The 17,832-nt window shown below is 47.2% G+C and overlaps 3 protein-coding genes across 3 annotated transcripts; 1 reads left to right on the forward strand and 2 right to left on the reverse strand.

The window, feature by feature from the left end:
- Nucleotides 1-4,296: 4,296 nt before the first annotated feature.
- On the reverse strand, nt 4,297-6,738 carry LOC128722617 (UDP-glycosyltransferase UGT5-like). The gene has a single exon (XM_053816291.1). The coding sequence runs from the start codon at nt 6,659-6,661 to the stop codon at nt 5,057-5,059; it is 1,605 nt and encodes a 534-aa protein (XP_053672266.1). The 5' UTR covers nt 6,662-6,738; the 3' UTR covers nt 4,297-5,056.
- A 1,487-nt stretch (nt 6,739-8,225) lies between these two features.
- LOC128726422 (UDP-glycosyltransferase UGT5-like) lies at nt 8,226-9,818 on the reverse strand. Its single transcript, XM_053820231.1, has one exon. It carries the CDS (start codon nt 9,816-9,818, stop codon nt 8,226-8,228), a length of 1,593 nt encoding a protein of 530 aa, XP_053676206.1.
- Nucleotides 9,819-10,766: 948 nt separating this feature from the next.
- On the forward strand, nt 10,767-12,886 carry LOC128727628 (UDP-glycosyltransferase UGT5-like). Its single transcript, XM_053821558.1, has 4 exons — nt 10,767-11,154; nt 11,250-11,337; nt 11,421-11,606; nt 11,680-12,886. Exons 1-4 carry the CDS (start codon nt 10,984-10,986, stop codon nt 12,804-12,806), a joined length of 1,572 nt encoding a protein of 523 aa, XP_053677533.1. The 5' UTR covers nt 10,767-10,983; the 3' UTR covers nt 12,807-12,886.
- Nucleotides 12,887-17,832: the final 4,946 nt, after the last annotated feature.

Genomic DNA, 17,832 nt, shown 5'->3' on the forward strand with positions numbered 1-17,832 from the left:
CCTAGTTGCCTTTCACTATCTCGAAACCGCGATCCGAAAGCACAAGGAGCATGAACATTTTGGTTTTTGTTTTATTCTCATCAAACGCTTTGTATTTTATACATGAATTTCATTCAATTTTGCGTCTTACAAAGATGCGAGAGACAATCCATAAAAAAAGAGTGCGTTGGGAAGGGTGCAAAATTAATTTTGTTTACAACGCTGATCGCACTACGGTTTCGGTTTTCCTTCCTGTCCACCGATCTTCTGTTGCGCTTCTTACGAACTAGCACTTGTCGTAGCTTATTTGTGTTGTGAGTAAGCTTTCGCGATTGTGCGAATGTTCAGGGTGTAAACTAATTGGAACAATAGCGAATTACACGCGCCGCATCACTGGGCGTGTACTGTGATCATGCATGATGCAGGTGAGATCGACGACCGGGAAACTGCTGCACTTTGTTTCTTGTCGCAAGAGGGACGAGCTGCACGTGTGACGATGGATGCAAAATAATACATCTTCTCGCTTTCATTAACTCGTTTTTCCCCGACTCATAATAGCTGCAGCTTCTGTCGTGAGCTGCTTTCTTCGCATCGTGCCATTAGAATGGAGATAAGGAATCGAAATCGCGAGAAATTGGGTAGCACATGTGAAAAAAAGCGAGCCCTCTATGCATCAGGGGTCATCCGGTGGGTGAGCTTCACACAAACACACCCCACCAGAGAGCTGGAACAAAATTACCCACGGGGTGGTTTGTTTCAGAATACAACAAAAAAAAAAGATCAAAACCATAACAAAAAACTGTCGCTAGAGCGCTGTGGAAACCCGGCGGTGTTTAATGATTCAAGGTTCAACATTAACAACCCCCTTTTTATTGGGCAGGAGTGGATTTCTATTGGAATGCAAATTTTCTACCATCACGAAACTACGGACAACCCTCCGTCTGGGAGGTATTGCGTGGTATTGTTCAGCGTGCCGGTCGCAGAAAACCCACCCCATTATGAGCAACAGTTTTTTTTATTTTAAGTGAGTTTCCATACCCTCAATCTGAGCTATTCATCCCTACGAAGTAAAGTACGCCCGCTTACGCCTCTCGTTTCTGCTGTGAAATCGTAAAATATGTGTCAACCGTTACAGACAATCTTTAAACGCTTCTGAAGAAGATCGCAACGTAAACACCAGCAATTAATTCGATCGCAGTTTTCCTCCACCAGCAGCATCATCGGCGCGTGATCGTGACGAAACTCACTGATCTTTTTTCAGCGGTATTTGGATATTTCAATTATGAGCATCGTTCCATCCAAAGTGAGACATCATAATTGGGGTACCTCTTGGAAAAGCATCTTTCGAGCGGGGGTTTTCTCCATTTTGCGCCAAGAACTACTCTAAGGAGTTGAGTGGCCTACAACCTTGGCAACATCTTCCAATGACCATTAATCACCCGGTGGCCGGGAATTGTTGTGAAAAAACGCTTGAAAGCGAATTCTCATGACCACCGTTAGTCATCGCTCAGCTGAGCTTTCAGCCGAACCACTTTATTCACTGTCCTTCGAACAAAAGTGTAACATTCTTCGCCTTTTTAGCTACGAGTGCAACAATTAAACATACTATAAATTCAACTGCTTTTTTGTACGCTCGTCCGAAAGCACACAGAATTCCGTTTCGCTTCACACGGCAACCAAGACTTGAGTCTGTTTGTTTTAGATACAAATCAGAAGCCACACATCTTCTGCTTTCCTTTGGCGGTACAAACACTTGGCACAGAAAAGGGTCGGTTTCATATAACGAAGCACTGAGAAGGTGTGTAAATAAACTTGTTGACCACGGCACTGCAATCCGTTGATATGGAATTTATACCACCAAAGCTTCTTATCGCGGATATTCATGATTCACGGTCGGTTTGTTCGGAACCTCGGCCATCGCGGTGAACTTCGCGGGGACTGTTTGAATCTGGCACTCCGGGATAGCGTTCCTGCGACACGAAACACGCTATTATCGCGCCAGGATGGTGAGCAAGATAAATGCGGACGGCAATTGGACGGCAATCAATAATCAAACAACCGTTGATAAGGACGAACAGCGAACCCCTGTTTACACACAAACACCCCCCCGGTCACGAGGTGCAATCATTCAGCACGAAAGCCCGCCAGTATTGGGATTTTTTTCTTCCTCTTCTTCTCTCGCAGTATGTCACCCACATCTGCTGACCACGGGCGCACAATTCCCGATAGTACCGATCACAATGTAAGGCGTAATGGTATCGGCTGATTAGATGCAATCGATGGCCGTTTTCGCTGCCTGATCATGGCCATTTGGCCGTGGGGCGTACGGAAAATTAAATAGAATAAAACGAATGTACCCACGCGTTATCGCGCATGCCACTAGGCGAGTAGGAGGTCACTAACGGAACTACGAGTGACGGTAGAGATCGCACAAACTAGATAGGGACCCGTACAGAGCGGAAGTAAACGTACAAATATCCTGGAGGGGTCTGTCCAGGTGTTCTGCACCAGAGTGTTCGTGTGTGTGTTTTTACGCTGAAAATGCGGGTCGCTAGGGGTCGTTGACACTGGACAAGTGGCGGCCGAAATGGAATGGGTAACAAATAGCGCTAGGTGGGAAACATTTGGAGGCTTCTAACCGAATCAATACAACCGCTTGTTGGAAATGCCTAAAATTCCTGATTTATATTTAGCGTAACACTCCACCACTCTATGCGGCTGTACGCAGTGACGGTAAAACGATCTCAGACTAAAACAATACGATCACTCGCAAAAGCTCTCCTGCGGCACTGGAATGTTGTTCTTCAGCTGGAGCTCCCGCTGCTGAGAGAAGCTGATCGTCATCTCGAGGCACATTTTGCGCAAAAAACTCCCACGAACACATGCGCACAGTTCGTTGGTTTTTTAAGGGCATTAAACACCTGCTTGAAGGCACATTTTCGCGGCCATTGGAAGCCTATATCACCAAAAACAAAGCGAACCACCCGTGAACGATCGCGATCGAGCAGCAGCACTGCGGTACGGTTCTCTCCCGCAGAGCACGATCATTGCTGATCGGAAACCAGCCTCGTTCCGGAGCCTATTTTTTACAGGTAATGGCGCCTAATTGCACGGCCTGGGAACACCGCACCGTCAGAACGGGTCGTTTGCACTTACGGGGTGAAAAACAGACGATCGATCGAGGGAACGCGCACCTTTTTCGGTTCGTTTGGAAGCGCTGATCGACGGCGAAACGCGATCCGCCGCGACGCGTGAACTTATTCGCGCAGCAGAATTGACAATGCGAGAAAGAAGTGAGGCTCTACGGCAAAGGTGCTTACGATAGCAGCAGGTAACAAACAGGTCGCAGGCTCTATACGAGACAAAGAGAGAGAGAGAGAGAGAGAGAGAGATAGAGAAAAAAAAAAGAGAAAGAGAGCAGAAAAGAAAGAGACAACGAAAGAGAGCCAAAGTGAGACAGGGAGCGCAACGAAAAAACTCGATCATGCTGAAGGGTGTTCAACATATATCATTACACAAAAAAGCTCACGAACGAGCGGTTTTTGGGGTGGAAAGTGCCCTTCGTTCGCCGGATGCTAGTCTTCTTTTTACACCCACTGTCAATTAAATCGGTATTTTCATTCTAACTTTTCTATAATTATCTCATGGTTCAGAGAGAACCGGTAGAAGAGAGGGATACCAATAGAAAGCCCTTCACATAGCGCCACATATAGCGTCTCTTTCTTTCGTTATGTTGTCGGAGGTTTTCCATGGAACTAGTGATGTGCGTGCATCGTGCGTAAATTTGACTGAAAGGAAAAATAAATAAAAGAGTTGATTGAAAAAACTATTGAAAAATTTTGAATTAAAAAGCTTCCATTCTCGAGGGTCTGCTTCAGCAACGGAACCTAACAGGGTTGCGACGTATCTGTTCCAAGAAAGATGTGAATTTTTATTGATTTTCTAATAACAAAACTCAAAACTGGTTTTATACTTAATAGGCTAATGTAAGACTCAATGCAAAAAGGATGCTTTGGATTTTGTGCGTGTGATGCATATGGTTAATTTGCGAAAGCACATGTAAGATCATTTACGCCGTGAAGTATGCAGCAAGCAACGCGCGACATGGAGCTTTAAATATTTAGCGATCATAAAAAAAACGGATTTATATTTTAATCTATTAAAAATTACAGAAAAGCTGCAATACCTCTTAAAAATTTAAAGGAAGAGTATATCTCATTGAAAGTTATTCTATTAAATAAAAGTTGAAAACAATTTATCAAATTAATTAGATCTGTAGTCATTTGTTTTGAATAAGTAAATACTTCGTTTATTTGAATACAAACCATTCGCATAATATTAAAAAAAGCAAAAGGATACATTTTATTCTTTATAGCCTATTATTTTATTCCAACATACACTTAAATATTTTTACATTCACTGAGTGTTGTGCTATAGTTACCATGCATCTCAAACTGATTCAATGTATAGATTGCTGATGATGGTCAGCATAAGAATAGACACGTGTCAGTGATAACAATTGGCATCCGATATTAATGATATCTGATCTCACACATCACTGGAATAGCAAACTTATAATGAGTCATTAATCATTGAAATCGTTCTGAGTTCGATAGCCATTGGCATGGCCATTTGGATTAACAAACAAAATAATTTGGCATTGGTGACAAACAAAACTATTCTACTTTCCAATACGAAACAAAAAACTAACATCTCTCCTTTCATATGTTGCAGAAAGACAATTTACCAATACGTTCAAAATATCGATGTTGCCTGCAGTCTGTTATCTCACGCTCATACAGCAAAATTAGCACCAGCACATTGTATGGCTAAATTTATCATTCGTGCTTGTCGGTTCATCGAATTAATCAACGTGTCGCATAGCAACGCCATCAAGGATGCACTGCAGGGTTCGAAGTTTTCACAACAATACAACCATAGTACACTAGATCAATAATAATAATCACCTCGATAAGCTAATCGACGAAATGTTCCTTGTCTTGTATAAAAAAGGGTTACCCCTGCCCAGCAAAAAAAACGATAAGCGATTTGGGTGATTTCGAATCCACGTTCAGTTCTATTGTTTCTTCTTGCGCCCGTGTGCGTCTCCTTTATTGGGTCGTTTGACAATTCCCAGACACCGCAACACGGCCCTCACCATCGCTGCCATTCCAATTAGCATTGATAACGCGATCGCGGCCATCAACGCGTAAACGTCCAGCAGATTGTACTCGACGAAGGAGAGCTTCACCGAGGGTGATTGGAGTTGTGGAGCTCCACCATGACGTAACACATACTCCACCCAAAAGACGGCGGTTTTTGCTGGAGTAAGTGGTTGATCGCGATATCGCTGGGAAATAGTCTGAGCGCGATCTTTGTACGAGGCGTCACCGAGGACCTTCCGGATGGCGGCCGAAATTGTCTCCTCACTGAGCGTGTCGTAGTCGAGTTTGACACCGTATCCCGCTTGCTCAGCACGTGCTAGATTAAGTTCCTGATCTCCGTAGATGGGAATTCCAACCATCGGCACACCGTGATAAAGACCCTCAGTTGTCCCGAGCAGACCTCCGTGAGTGATGAAAAGTTTCACTTTCGGGTGGGCGAGAATGTCACTTTGAGGCATCCAGGATTTAATGAGCACATTCTTGGGCTGATCCGGAAGACTCTCGTTCTCGTACTTCCAGATGACATTCTCCTTTAGTCCGCGGAACACTTTCACAAAGGCCGCTCGTTTATCTTCGGGGAAGTTTCGCCCTTTCAGCATCGAACCCATCGAGAAGTAAATGACGCCATGCTTCGAGCCCTCGATGTACTGTAAGATGTCTTTCGGAAGGTCCTTCGGAGGTTGGATCTGGATGCCACCGATCTCGATCATGTTCGGAGCGTACGGATGAGGATAGCTGAGCGAAAAGTGCTGGTTGACAAACGCCAGTCGGACGCTCTGGAGCGTTTGCTCGAAAGAGAGCTTTGCATTGGGGAAGAATCGCTTGTACATGGCTTCCTGTTTCGGTAGGAAAACGTTCCGATAATACAGCTTATCGAGATGACCAACAATGGCGTTTGTAAAACGCTGCCAAAACGACATTTCGTTCGTGTAGCTGAGGAACGTGTGCGGGATGTACGAGTACGGATAAGGTGTTCCGACGAGCTCACTCGTCCACATGGAAGCTCCAAACGGAGAAAACACTATCAACTGCCCGCCAAAATACTCAGCCAGTCCGTACAACACCTCACTAGCGAAAGACTCCACGATCACAGCATCAAACTTCTGTCCCGACTGCATCAGTTCCACCATATTCGGATGCTGAAGTACTGCCTCCGAGGTGGCAGGACCGATTTCGTCATACACCAGGTACAGCACCATCAGATTCGGGGCGTTTTTGTACTGAAACAGATCCGGTCCGGTAACGCCATGTGCTGCAGCCAGTTCCGTCAATAGGACATCACGATGACGATCGGCTGGTGCGTCCTTCATCGCGTACGGACTAACGATCGTCACCTCATGGCCCGCATCAAGCAAGGCTTTCATGAGACCGGCTCCAATGATGTAGTGCGATCGTCCTACGGATGGTAGCATTCCAAGGATACGCGCCGCTTCCGTTCCCGGGTAGCTACCGACGAACAGTACTCCGGCCAGTACCAGCGAAAGCAGACACCGTCTAGCCATACGCGTGGCCTTCATGATGCGTTACGAAATAGTCTTATCACTCGGTGTAAACACTACGATTGTGTCACCCGCGTTCCCGACGACCGAACTGATCGCTGTCGTTGGTTTCTTTAAACTGTCCGCCTGCTAGGATTTCAATCGCTCGCAACCCTTCCTTCCGTTCAGTTCTTATCACGTGTGCGAAGAGAAGCAGCACCTGAACAATCGTCAAGTTCAACGCAAACTTTTGCTCGATCTCTTTCTTTCACTGCATGCTTCGAGCACTCCCTTTGCGTAGAAACGATTCTAACGCAACCCACTGGGAGGGTGCAATGAAAAGTTCTCCCACAGGGGGATGATGCGAGGCAAAAAGTGCCAGTAGCCACCCGGAGCGTCGGGTACGTCGCCCGTCTATATTTGTTTGTTTTAACACGACGGGCTAAACCTTGCCAACAGCAAACGCTCCCGCGCGAACCTTCACAACTCAGATGGTCTTTCAGCGTAAGGTCGTGCGCGAAGCTTTCTTCTAGTAGCGAGTAGTGGCCTTCGCAAGGTCGCGAAACCGGCGCCTATTTTTAACATCAGTGTCTTTGCTGCTCGCCGGCGCGTTTGCGATGTTTGGGATTTGCTCTCGAACAGGCCGGTGTAGCGTTTTACGCGAAGCGTTTCTGTGGCGTGAAGTGTTTTGCGCTGGCGCGCGATCACGTTTTGTTTAGTAGTTTTGAGTCAATATTGAACTTGATAGTAGTAACGGCCAATGCGTGTTAGAGGGTGCTACCGACCGGATGAGCGTTTGAGGTGGTTCAAGAATGTTTATGTGCGAAAATAAACTGCCCGTACGTGAGGGAGACTTATTGATTTTACTTCGTTCGGTTACATGATCACATATGAGCTATTCTCTTTTAGTGACAATAGCCTAGCTTGGTTTCGTTTGGCTCGTTGTTATCATCAACTCAGACGCTTGCTATGATGTTTGAAAAGTAACACGGTTCACGTGTTTCTTCAACTGTGAGCGTATCATTTCTTTCATTTTATATAAAGGTTTACACATTTTTTTCTCATAATTTTATATTTATAGATTTACTACACGTCTTTTTTGCTTCCATAAAGTAGTTTGTACGCATATAAATCTTTTTATCTTTACAGCCGTTTGGTTTTGTCGTTATCAATGTTCGTAAGAAAAGCGCAGCGGTGAAAAAAAATCCTTCTTTCATTCAGTTTTCAATCTACCACATTGGTCAAGGTGCAGAAAATATTATCTCTATCATAGGCGTTTTTATCGCAGTCACATATCGTCGTTCTTTATCTATGTTTACTTTGAGAGTGCTTGCATCTGCTACCTTCGCATTTTATGATTCGATATGGGTCTTTCGCGCATGGTTGTTCATTCAATGAGTCAAGCGGTTCTTTGATCAAGGCCAGTGCCCTCGACTCGGCAGTGATAAGCTAAAAATCTACTTAGCAAAAGAACCAGTAAATACTGATCTAATCGCGACAAACGAGGTCAAGAATTTTAGACTATTCGGACGCGTTGCGTTCAAATTTCGTACGTTCGTCCACTCTGATTTTAAATTGGTTGAATTTGAATCCACGTTCAGTTCTACTGTTTCTTCTTGCGCCCGTGTGCGCCTCCTTTACTTGGTCGTTTGACAATTCTGAGACGTCGCAACACGGCCCTCACCATCGCTGCCATTCCAATTAGCATTGATAACGCGATCACGGCCATCAACGCGTAAACGTCCAGCAGATTGTACTCGACGAAGGAGAGCTTCACCGAGGGTGATTGGAGTTGTGGAGCTCCTCCATGACGTAACACATACTCCACCCAAAAGACGGCGGTTTTGGCTGGACTAAGTGGTTGATCGCGATATCGCTGGGAAATAGTCTGAGCGCGATCTTTGTACGAGGCGTCACCGAGGACCTTCCGGATGGCGGCCGAAATTGTCTCCTCACTGAGCGTGTCGTAGTCGAGTTTTACACCGTATCCCGCTTGTTCAGCACGTGCTAGGTTAAGTTCCTGATCTCCGTAAATGGGAATTCCAACCATCGGCACACCGTGATAAAGACCCTCAGTTGTCCCGAGCAGCCCTCCGTGAGTGATGAAAAGTTTCACTTTCGGGTGGGCGAGAATGTCACTTTGAGGCATCCAGGATTTAATGAGCACATTCTTGGGCTGATCCGGAAGACTCTCGTTCTCGTATTTCCAGATGACATTCTCCTTTAGTCCGCGGAACACCTTCACAAAGGCCGCTCGTTTATCTTCGGGGAAGTTTCGTCCTTTCAGCATCGAACCCATCGAGAAGTAAATGACACCATGCTTTGAGGCCTCGATGTACTGTAAGATGTCTTTCGGAAGCTCCTTTGGGGGCTGGATCTGGATGCCACCGATCTCGATCATGTTCGGAGCGTACGGATGAGGATAGCTGAGTGAAAAGTGCTGGTTGACAAACGCCAGTCGGACGCTTTGGAGTGTTTGTTCGAAAGAGAGCTTCGCATTGGGGAAAAATCGCTTGTACATGGCTTCCTGTTTCGGTAGGAAAACGTTCCGATAATACAGCTTATCGATGTGCCCCACGAGAGTGTTTCCGAAACGCTGCCAAAACGACATCTCGTTGGTGTAACTGAGAAACGTGTGTGGGATGTACGAGTACGGATAAGGTGTTCCGACGAGCTCACTCGTCCACATGGAGGCTCCGAATGGGGCAAACACTATTAGCTCCCCGCCAAAGTGCTCGGCCAGTCCATATAACACTTCACTAGCAAACGTCTCCACGATCACAGCGTCAAACTTCTGTCCTGACTTCATGAGAGCCACCACGCTCGGATATTGCAATAAGGCTTCCGAAACAGTAGGACCAAATTCGTTATACACCACATAGAGAACCATTAGGTTGGGCGCGTTTTTAAACTGGAACAAATCCGGCCCTGATACACCGTGTTGTTCGGCCAGCTCGGGAATAAGAACATCTCGATAACGATCAGCCGGTGCGTCCTTGATCGGGTACGGGCTGATAATGGTTACTTCATGGCCTGCGTCGAGCAGAACTTTCATGAGACCTGCTCCAATGATAAAATGCGATCGTCCCACCGAAGGCAGTACACCAAGGATACGCGCTGCGTCCGTTTGGGGAAAGCTTCCTAGAGTTGCCAGTCCAACAAGGACTAACAAAAGCACACATCGTCCACTTTCCATATTGTGTTACGCAACCGTTACGCACTTAGGGTTAAGCTAAAGTCCTGTTAAAACGTCTTATCACACAAATGTCCGGGAGACCTTTTGACCGTTCGGTCCCAAAAACTGAACCGTCCGCGGTTGATGATTTGCACAAACTGTCGGCCTACTACGATCAGATTCGCTTAGATCCCGTCAATTTGTTCGTTCTTATCTTGAATGTGGAAAATGGAGCAGCTAGAAAAATTTTGTCAGAAAGAAATGTTGTTTAAATGAAACATTTTTGTTTCACATGCATGACATATTTTTTCGACAAGGTTTAGGCGGAAGAGGAACTAAAGGAACGCCGGGGGCTGAAGGAGCTTACGTAGGTGTTACGGCATCCACAACAATGCACCCGTGTAATTTTCAACGGATGCAATTTGAAACGTGTTTGAAGCGTCATACTTTCAAGTGCTTTAATGCTTCACTCAAATAGGAATCACGTTGCGCGGAGGACTATTTGAGTAGGTTTGGCGATGGTAGTGGCATCGGTAGACATTGGCTAGTAGTATTTCTTATCAGCTACCCCTGTACACGAGAGACGCCAATCGGGCTTGTGTGTGGCGTTTCAGGGGTGGGCTATTTAATTAAGTTCAAGTAGGTTTGCTGTTCCAACGTGCGCAATGAAGTTGCAGAAATTGGTGGCTTGTTGTCTGAGTGTAGCCATTCTACGAGCAATGGGAGCAATTTTGTGAGAGAAAAATCGTTTTAAAATTATTGTAAATTATGTGATCAAACCAATATATTCCAGTGAGAGGAAAATTACCGCCCAAAACGATGTTCAATTGCGGTATCCATGCTCGATCCCCAGCATGACAGACAAAAGTCGCATTGTCATCTACAACCATCGGTACGGTGGAAGATCTGTGGTTGTGCTTTGTTTGGGGGGGGTTTGGAACAAATATTTGGCCGTTTTCAGTGAACAGACCGTCGCACACTTATACACGGGAGCGTTAGAAAAGTGTTTGTAGCGTTTTTGAGCTACGATGAGATAACCACCGCCATGTGGTAGCATCCGTATGGTGGCGCGATCCAACAAAAAACCGGCTGGATCATTTGCTAACAAACCACGCAACGTGACGGAAGGGCGTTCGCGTGTCGCGTTAAACATTGATTGACCTCGAAAGCACCCTCTCTCCCAAATATGGAGATAAAAGGTACGGCGACGGTGGTGTTGCTGGTGGCGGCACTGGCCTTAGCCATTCCGGCTGCGACGGATGGGGCCAAGATATTGGGTATCTTTCCGACATCCTCCCGGTCGCACTACATCGTCGGATCGGCTTTGATGAAGGAACTGGCCCGGCGTGGACATGAGGTAAGTACGTGTGCTGAATGTGACACGACGTTTATCAGCACCAGGCAAGGATTTTATTCTCTTCAGTTGATATTAATTTTCTATCGCTCACCCAGGTGACCGTTATCAGCCCGTTCCCGCAGAAGAAGCCCTTAAAGAATTATCGTGATATTGATGTGACGGGGGCAGATGAAGCCGTGAAAGGTGCGTTCGAAAAGTTGCTGTAGCAAACAGAGGCTAAAGTGTTTATTTTACACATTTTTTTATTTATTATGATTTTGTTTTAGACCTAGTACCGAACCTACTGGACATGGCTAACCAAGGCATTTGGGAAAGCATCACGTTGACGTACAAATTTGGTCAAATGCTTGCTAATATCACGCTGCAACACCCGAACGTTGGCAAGCTGATCGCTTCGAACGAAAAGTTCGATCTAGTTGTCATGGAGAATTTCCTTAACGACGCCCACTTAGGTAAGCCGTTTGGTTCCGATGGCATGTGCTCTGTGTTTTGGTGGATTAATTACTGTTTTTTTTTGGTACACAGGATTCGCCCACCATTTTAAGGCACCGTGCGTTGCATTGTCCACGTTTGGTGCGTCACGATGGACCAACGATATGGTCGGTACACCATCGCCTATCTCGTACGTACCCCATCCGTTCCTGAGCTTCACCGATCGCATGTCGTTCGTGCAGCGTATCGGCAACACGTTGATGAACGTCATGGATATGGTGCTGGGGCAGTTGTTGGATTATCCCGTCCAGAGTGCGATGTACGAGGAAGCGTTTCCCGACCCGAAACCCACGCTGGAGCAGCTGCGTCGAAGCTCTGTATCGCTGGTGTTGTTGAACAACCACTTCAGTCTTAGCTATCCGCGTCCGTACGTTCCGAACATGATCGAGGTGGGAGGAATGCACGTTAATCGCAAACCGAAACCCCTGCCGGAGGATATTCAGACGATCCTGGATAATGCAACCAACGGTGTGATCTACTTCTCGATGGGATCGAACATTCAGAGTAGCCAGCTGCCGGTGGAGAAGCGAGAAGCGATCCTGCGAGTGTTCGCTAAGTTGAAGCAGACTGTCCTGTGGAAGTGGGAGAATGAAACGCTACCCAACAAACCCAGCAACGTGTTCGTGAAGGCGTGGTGGCCACAGGACGACGTGTTGGCGCATCCGAACGTGCGTCTGTTCATCACACACGGAGGTTTACTCAGTACGACCGAGTCCATGTACCACGGTGTGCCGGTGATCGGTATCCCGGTGTTTGGTGATCAGTACCTAAACATGGCGAAAGCGGAACGAACCGGTTACGGGTTGCTGGTACCGTACCAGGAAATATCTGAGGAGCGATTGTCGAAAGCGATCAACCAGATCCTCACGGATGGAAAGTATAAAACGGTGGCAAAAAGCATCTCGGCTCGGTACCGAGACCAGCCCCAGGAACCTCTCGAGCTGGCTGCGTTCTGGGTGGAATACGTGATCCGTCATAAAGGTGCGGAACACCTTAAGTCGGCCGGGCAGGAGCTGGGTTTTGTGCAGTATCACGGCATCGATGTACTGGCCACCATAATCGGGGGTCCGATTTTGTTTTTCCACCTGCTGTTTAAGCTGTTGTGTGGTGGACGTTCGAAAAGCAAGAATTCGACGAATACGAAGAAGAAGCGTAATTAAGGTAAGATAAACCTTTGTACTAATTGTGGATGAAACGGAGGAGCGACTATTAAATTTAGTAGATGAAAAATATGGTAACAAATTTGGAAATAGTATCGCTAGTAGAATACTCCCTGGCGCAAAGCAGCGTCATTTGAATTGATTTGACCTTCACCGTGAATCGGCATATTTTGGGTGCCGAAGCGTGGCTGCTGAAGACATGATAAATGGCCATGTGTGATGGCTTTGGACGAACATCCGAACTACGTGGAACAGTAGTCGATGTATTTTAAACATCCCGGCAAAACAATCTTTCGTTGATTGGTGTTTTTTTGTAGTAAATCTGTATGAAGGTCGTTGCATGCAATTCATTCAAATATTACCCTTGAAATATTTCATGCTCTTGTTGAATTATTTCATGATATGTGGGGGAAAATGGTATGGAATGTCTTTGGCACCTGGTAATCTACTGAGAACATATAGTTTGAGTGCTTTTTTATTTTTCGATATGATATATTGGCATAATAATATATGTTTTGTTTCTATGAAATAAAACATCCTTCATTTTGTTGCCCCATACATAGCCAATCGATTGCAATTGTACCGTGAACGTTGATCCCAATTTGCGATCCTACAAAAACCCGTTCCTAATTTCCCGAATCGGCACTGCAACAACCGCTCAGTGGTACCCGTTCCAGCGGAAAGGGATTTAAATATGCTGAAAATAACGCACCCAACGCCACGGCACTCTAGGCACGCCGGTAACCGTAATTCCGATCGGCTTACCGACTAACAGGAGATGAAAAAGGTACGAGCTGAAGATGAAAGCGCCCAACACGCACGAGTGTGTAGTAGATTTGCATTCCAAATCCTTGACTTTGAACTGCTAACTCCATTAAATTTACTCGAAGTATTTTCGTTCCGTGTATTACACATGCAAAAGTACCTCGCTCAGGCCCCCGTACGAGCAGTCGGTTAGCATGTCATCACTTCTGGTCCACGTGTTCGGTTTCCCGGCCCATTGCCTGCTCACAGGACGGTTCCCAGCCACCGGCTCGTACGGGGGTTTGTAATCTGCAAATTAGCAGTAAAATTTGGGCACCATTAAGATAAATCGATTCCATGCGCACTTCTTCCAAGCGAGCGCAATCGTTTCATTCCTTCATGCTTCCCAAACAAAACGCAAACCGATCCCACCGGTGTGGATTCGGTGGCGTACCCGAGACCACTGGCAGTGCGGCTTTTGGCGCTGTTGGCCCAGCCCGGCCTGGCACAAATTGTGCCTTTGATTGATCATCGGTGGAAGGCAGCTCGTGTGAAGCTTTTGTGCCGAGGCGTTTGTGTTGCGCAGCCTATGTGTAGATTGTAATTCCAATCCGCAAAACCGACGATACACCGAGGATCCTGGAACCAGCCGCACCGGGGAATGGTATTCCGTATTCCTTCTTTTTTCATCATCTCACTCGGCACGTCTCTACGACATCCGTAGCTGTAGCGGGACGTGACACCCTTCACGGCAACAAAAAAGGGAAGCCTTTTTTTCTTCTTCTGAGCAAGGCAACAAGAAAAATGCAGGATGCGACACATGGAGGAGCGCTTCCCGTTCGTATCCGCGCCGGGCAGCTTTTTACTTGATTATTTATTTACGGATCTTCACACATGCTTAACGGGTTCATCAAAAATTTAGGTGAGATCGGTATGAATTCCTTTCCGGCGCCATCTGTTTTGCCCTGCCTGCCGATCCATCACTCGTCCTTGCTTGCCGGTGGAATTCCAGCTTCGTGCTGTGTGGGTGCCTTAGAGAAAGGACCAGGACCTTAGGTCTAGGATGGGGAAAACTCCGGGGAAAGCCAGCCACAGCCACGATCGAACTGTGTACGAAACGTTTCACCGTCAAGGTCAAAATGGTACGGTAAACCAAAATTGCGCTGTTTGGAGCTTAAATGTCGATGAAATTGATTTCAAAAGGAAGCTGCTTAACTATTGCTTTATGAACCAAATTTCCTGCCACGTACGCTGAAACGTTTCAATACTTTTCCCGGTACTAAAAAGCTCATATTGCGCGTTTTGGTCTATTGTTTCCACAGCCATCCAATACCTGTGGGGAGAACAATCGGAGGCCGTGAATACCCGGCTTGGTTCTGGGAAGCAAAAATCCTTCCGGGCCGTATCCTGCCGGGGAAAGCATTTTTCTTCATTCTCCGCGACGTCCGTCTGACCGAATTGCTTGCCGCCAATGGAGGGTACAGCCAAACTCGTCGTTGTTTATCTCAGATGCTCAGATACACGGTTGCTGGTCGTGCATAGTTCGCTGGCAAATGAATTTCGCCCCGTTTGCGAGGCTGTTCGGGCAAGGGTGCATTGTTAAACCGGAACAGTTTATCGGAACAGTATCGGACGTGATGCACTTTTCCGTTCGGGAAAAATTAACCCACCCGTAATGAGGACCCAAAACGTTGGAACCGGAACCGTTGGATAACGGTAAGTTGGGCTCATTCGTTCGCTTTCACTCACCCATACGCACAACAGGTGGAAAACCCTCCCAAAAGGAGCGAGCATAATCAGCGGCACAACGCTACCGGAATGCCAAGTGGGGGTGAAAAAGCTGTGTGTGTGTGTGGGTGAGGGTTGAAATTCCCGGCCAAGGAATGTAGGAGCGAACACAAACAAACGCCACCACAAAAAATGTCGAAAATGTCCGCACCTTAGCGAAAGGTTTCGGCTCTAATCGTCGAACAGGATGGGAAGCAAATCCACGGTGCGAAACTTCTGACAAAAGCAAGAAATCGCAAAAGCCCCTGTTCGTTATTCTGTCCCATGCTCGCGTACGTTGCCCTGGCAACCGCTGGGGACGATCCGACCGCAAGGAGGGAAAAGTTTTTATTCCAACCGCAGCAATTAGCTACCGGTGGAGGAGGTGGTCGCAGAAGGTGGAAAGGAGTGCCCGGAATAAAACCTGGAACCTTTTCGAGGTAAAAGGTTGGCGGAACCTTTTTTTTTGCCCCAATCCCCACACCCTCACAACCCGGTAGACCGCTCCCGACGAGCTCTGGAGCGGAAGTTCACAGACGGTGAATTAATTTGGATAATGAGTGACACATCCTTGCGAGCGCATCGGCACACAGGCGGAGAACCGGGAACCGCAAAACCGTTGTAGCCAGCGACCCATTCTCGGCCTCCGTTGGGTGGAAGGGGACCTTCGGAACGACGGGGAACGTCGGTTAGGGCGAACTGGCCGAGTAAACGAAACAGGAGTCCTCGAGCACGCACCTACGCTGCGTCGGGGGGTTTGAGCAAGAAAGTGATCCTGATTAATTGGTTTTTTGGTGAGGGCTCGCCTTTTTTTTTTCTCTCGGCCCCTAGGGCGTGCTGTCATGCTTGAAATATTTCACAACGGGCGTTAAATGTCAGCAGGGTAATGTTAAACAGGCGCTTTTACATGGCTACTAGATGTAGGTGGGCAAAAAACGGTTCCAAAGCTCGTACCCATCGTGATCATCAATGTTGACTCTGCAACCAAATAAACGGATTGAACTTACCCTTCTCTAGAACACTCGCTCTATCTCTCCTCCTACTCCTGAAAGAAAATCCTTTTGAGGGACATTTATCTCCAATTTACTGCCGTTTATTGACGTATAAATCTGGTGCGAGCGGGCGTCTCCATTTCGTTCATTCCCATTGGTGTTGGCGCCCCAAAATTACAACACCACAGCGTAACACTAAAATAAAGCCTTTTAATGTTCGCCTTCAGCAGCCTCCCACCCGTCCCAGACCGTTCGCCGTACCGCAGCTCGGGTCAAATGATTTGTTGGCCAAACCCGAAAATCCTCCCGACAAAGAGGCTTACGGCGCACGACGCCGGTACCTAACAAACCTCCCACCAGCACCGAAGTGAAATGGCGGGTGGTGCAATTATTTGCGCCACCCCCCCAAAACCTAATCTCCCTTCGGCGGGAAGCGAATGAAGATGACCAAGGGCGCTCTTCCGTTGGGGGCGCTTTTCGAGCTTTCTTTTGTGTGTGGGAGCGCGCCCAAGAAGTGCCACGAAAGCGCCACCCTCGGTCCTTTATCAAAAAGCAATCGAGAACAATTTCGTCCTTGAAACACACAAACACACACACACAGAAACACCCACCCACGCTTGTCTGCTTGCTATGCGTGTGGGCTAGCGCGCTGAAGCTGGCCTGACCTTCCCACAGACCCACCGAATCTCCCCGAGTGCCGGACGGGTGTAATTAAATTAAACGTTAAACTTTCGGCGTCTCTATTAGTGGTTTCGCCCAATTAGGGATAATATTGATTTTTGTTGATCGTTTGTTATGCGGAAGTGTGTCTGTATGCGCCCCGTCGTACATGTGACCCCCTTTCGCCAGGGGGATAAAGGGTAGGGATTTTCCCGGGAATCAATCGAGCTTTTCTGACAGTTCCGGGCCGGCAGGGTGGCGACCACCCCGTTTTCAGGACGTGCACGAGTTCGTGATCGTTATTGTTTGCTCAACGAGCGCGCGCGCGCGCACCCACAACCACCTCCACACTGAGCGCTGCTAATGATGATGCTCCGTGCGTTTTGTTGCGGACGGGCAAAACTTCCAGCTAGTGGTTTTTATACCGCTTAAGTGCTGTCGGATGCTTGGACGCCGGGATTATTGTTTATCCTCCCGAAAGGACATCATTACGCGTGGGCGAGAACCGAGACGTCCCTAGCACACGTAAATTAGTACGCGTTTCCTTCGCAGCGTTTCGGGTTGTTGTGTTCTATTATTAATCCCACCCCGGCAAAGATCCCGGTGAGTGGGTTTTGTGAGAATGGGTCAATGGGGAAGAATGCTCCGAGAGCTGTTTGTTTGAATTTACATAATATGTTCTGTTGCTCGCCCCGTGTTACCTCCCACTCGCAGGAACCGCAAACGTTCGAGGAAAACGGCGTTCGCTTGCAGCTTTGTTGAGCCAATTTTAGTTTTTCCCCTAGCTTTACCCCATCAACTTCACCGTGCACTGGCGGCAATCGAAGCGGTTGGTGTTTGTGCTGCAATGAAAGTAATTCCTG

Source organism: Anopheles nili, chromosome 3 (genome assembly GCF_943737925.1).
Source record: "Anopheles nili chromosome 3, idAnoNiliSN_F5_01, whole genome shotgun sequence".
In the NCBI taxonomy this organism is placed as follows: Eukaryota; Metazoa; Arthropoda; class Insecta; order Diptera; family Culicidae; genus Anopheles; species Anopheles nili.

What these genes read in the sequence shown, in the direction of transcription:
- LOC128722617 (XM_053816291.1), bottom strand. Translation starts at nt 6,661, where the DNA reads ATGAAGGCCACGCGTATGGCTAGACGGTGTCTGCTTTCGCTGGTACTG.
- LOC128726422 (XM_053820231.1), bottom strand. Translation starts at nt 9,818, where the DNA reads ATGGAAAGTGGACGATGTGTGCTTTTGTTAGTCCTTGTTGGACTGGCA.
- LOC128727628 (XM_053821558.1), top strand. Translation starts at nt 10,984, where the DNA reads ATGGAGATAAAAGGTACGGCGACGGTGGTGTTGCTGGTGGCGGCACTG. An exon ending in TGGCCCGGCGTGGACATGAG is followed by an intron (nt 11,155 to 11,249) that starts GTAAGTACGTGT and finishes TCGCTCACCCAG; the next exon opens with GTGACCGTTATCAGCCCGTT. An exon ending in GGCAGATGAAGCCGTGAAAG is followed by an intron (nt 11,338 to 11,420) that starts GTGCGTTCGAAA and finishes ATTTTGTTTTAG; the next exon opens with ACCTAGTACCGAACCTACTG.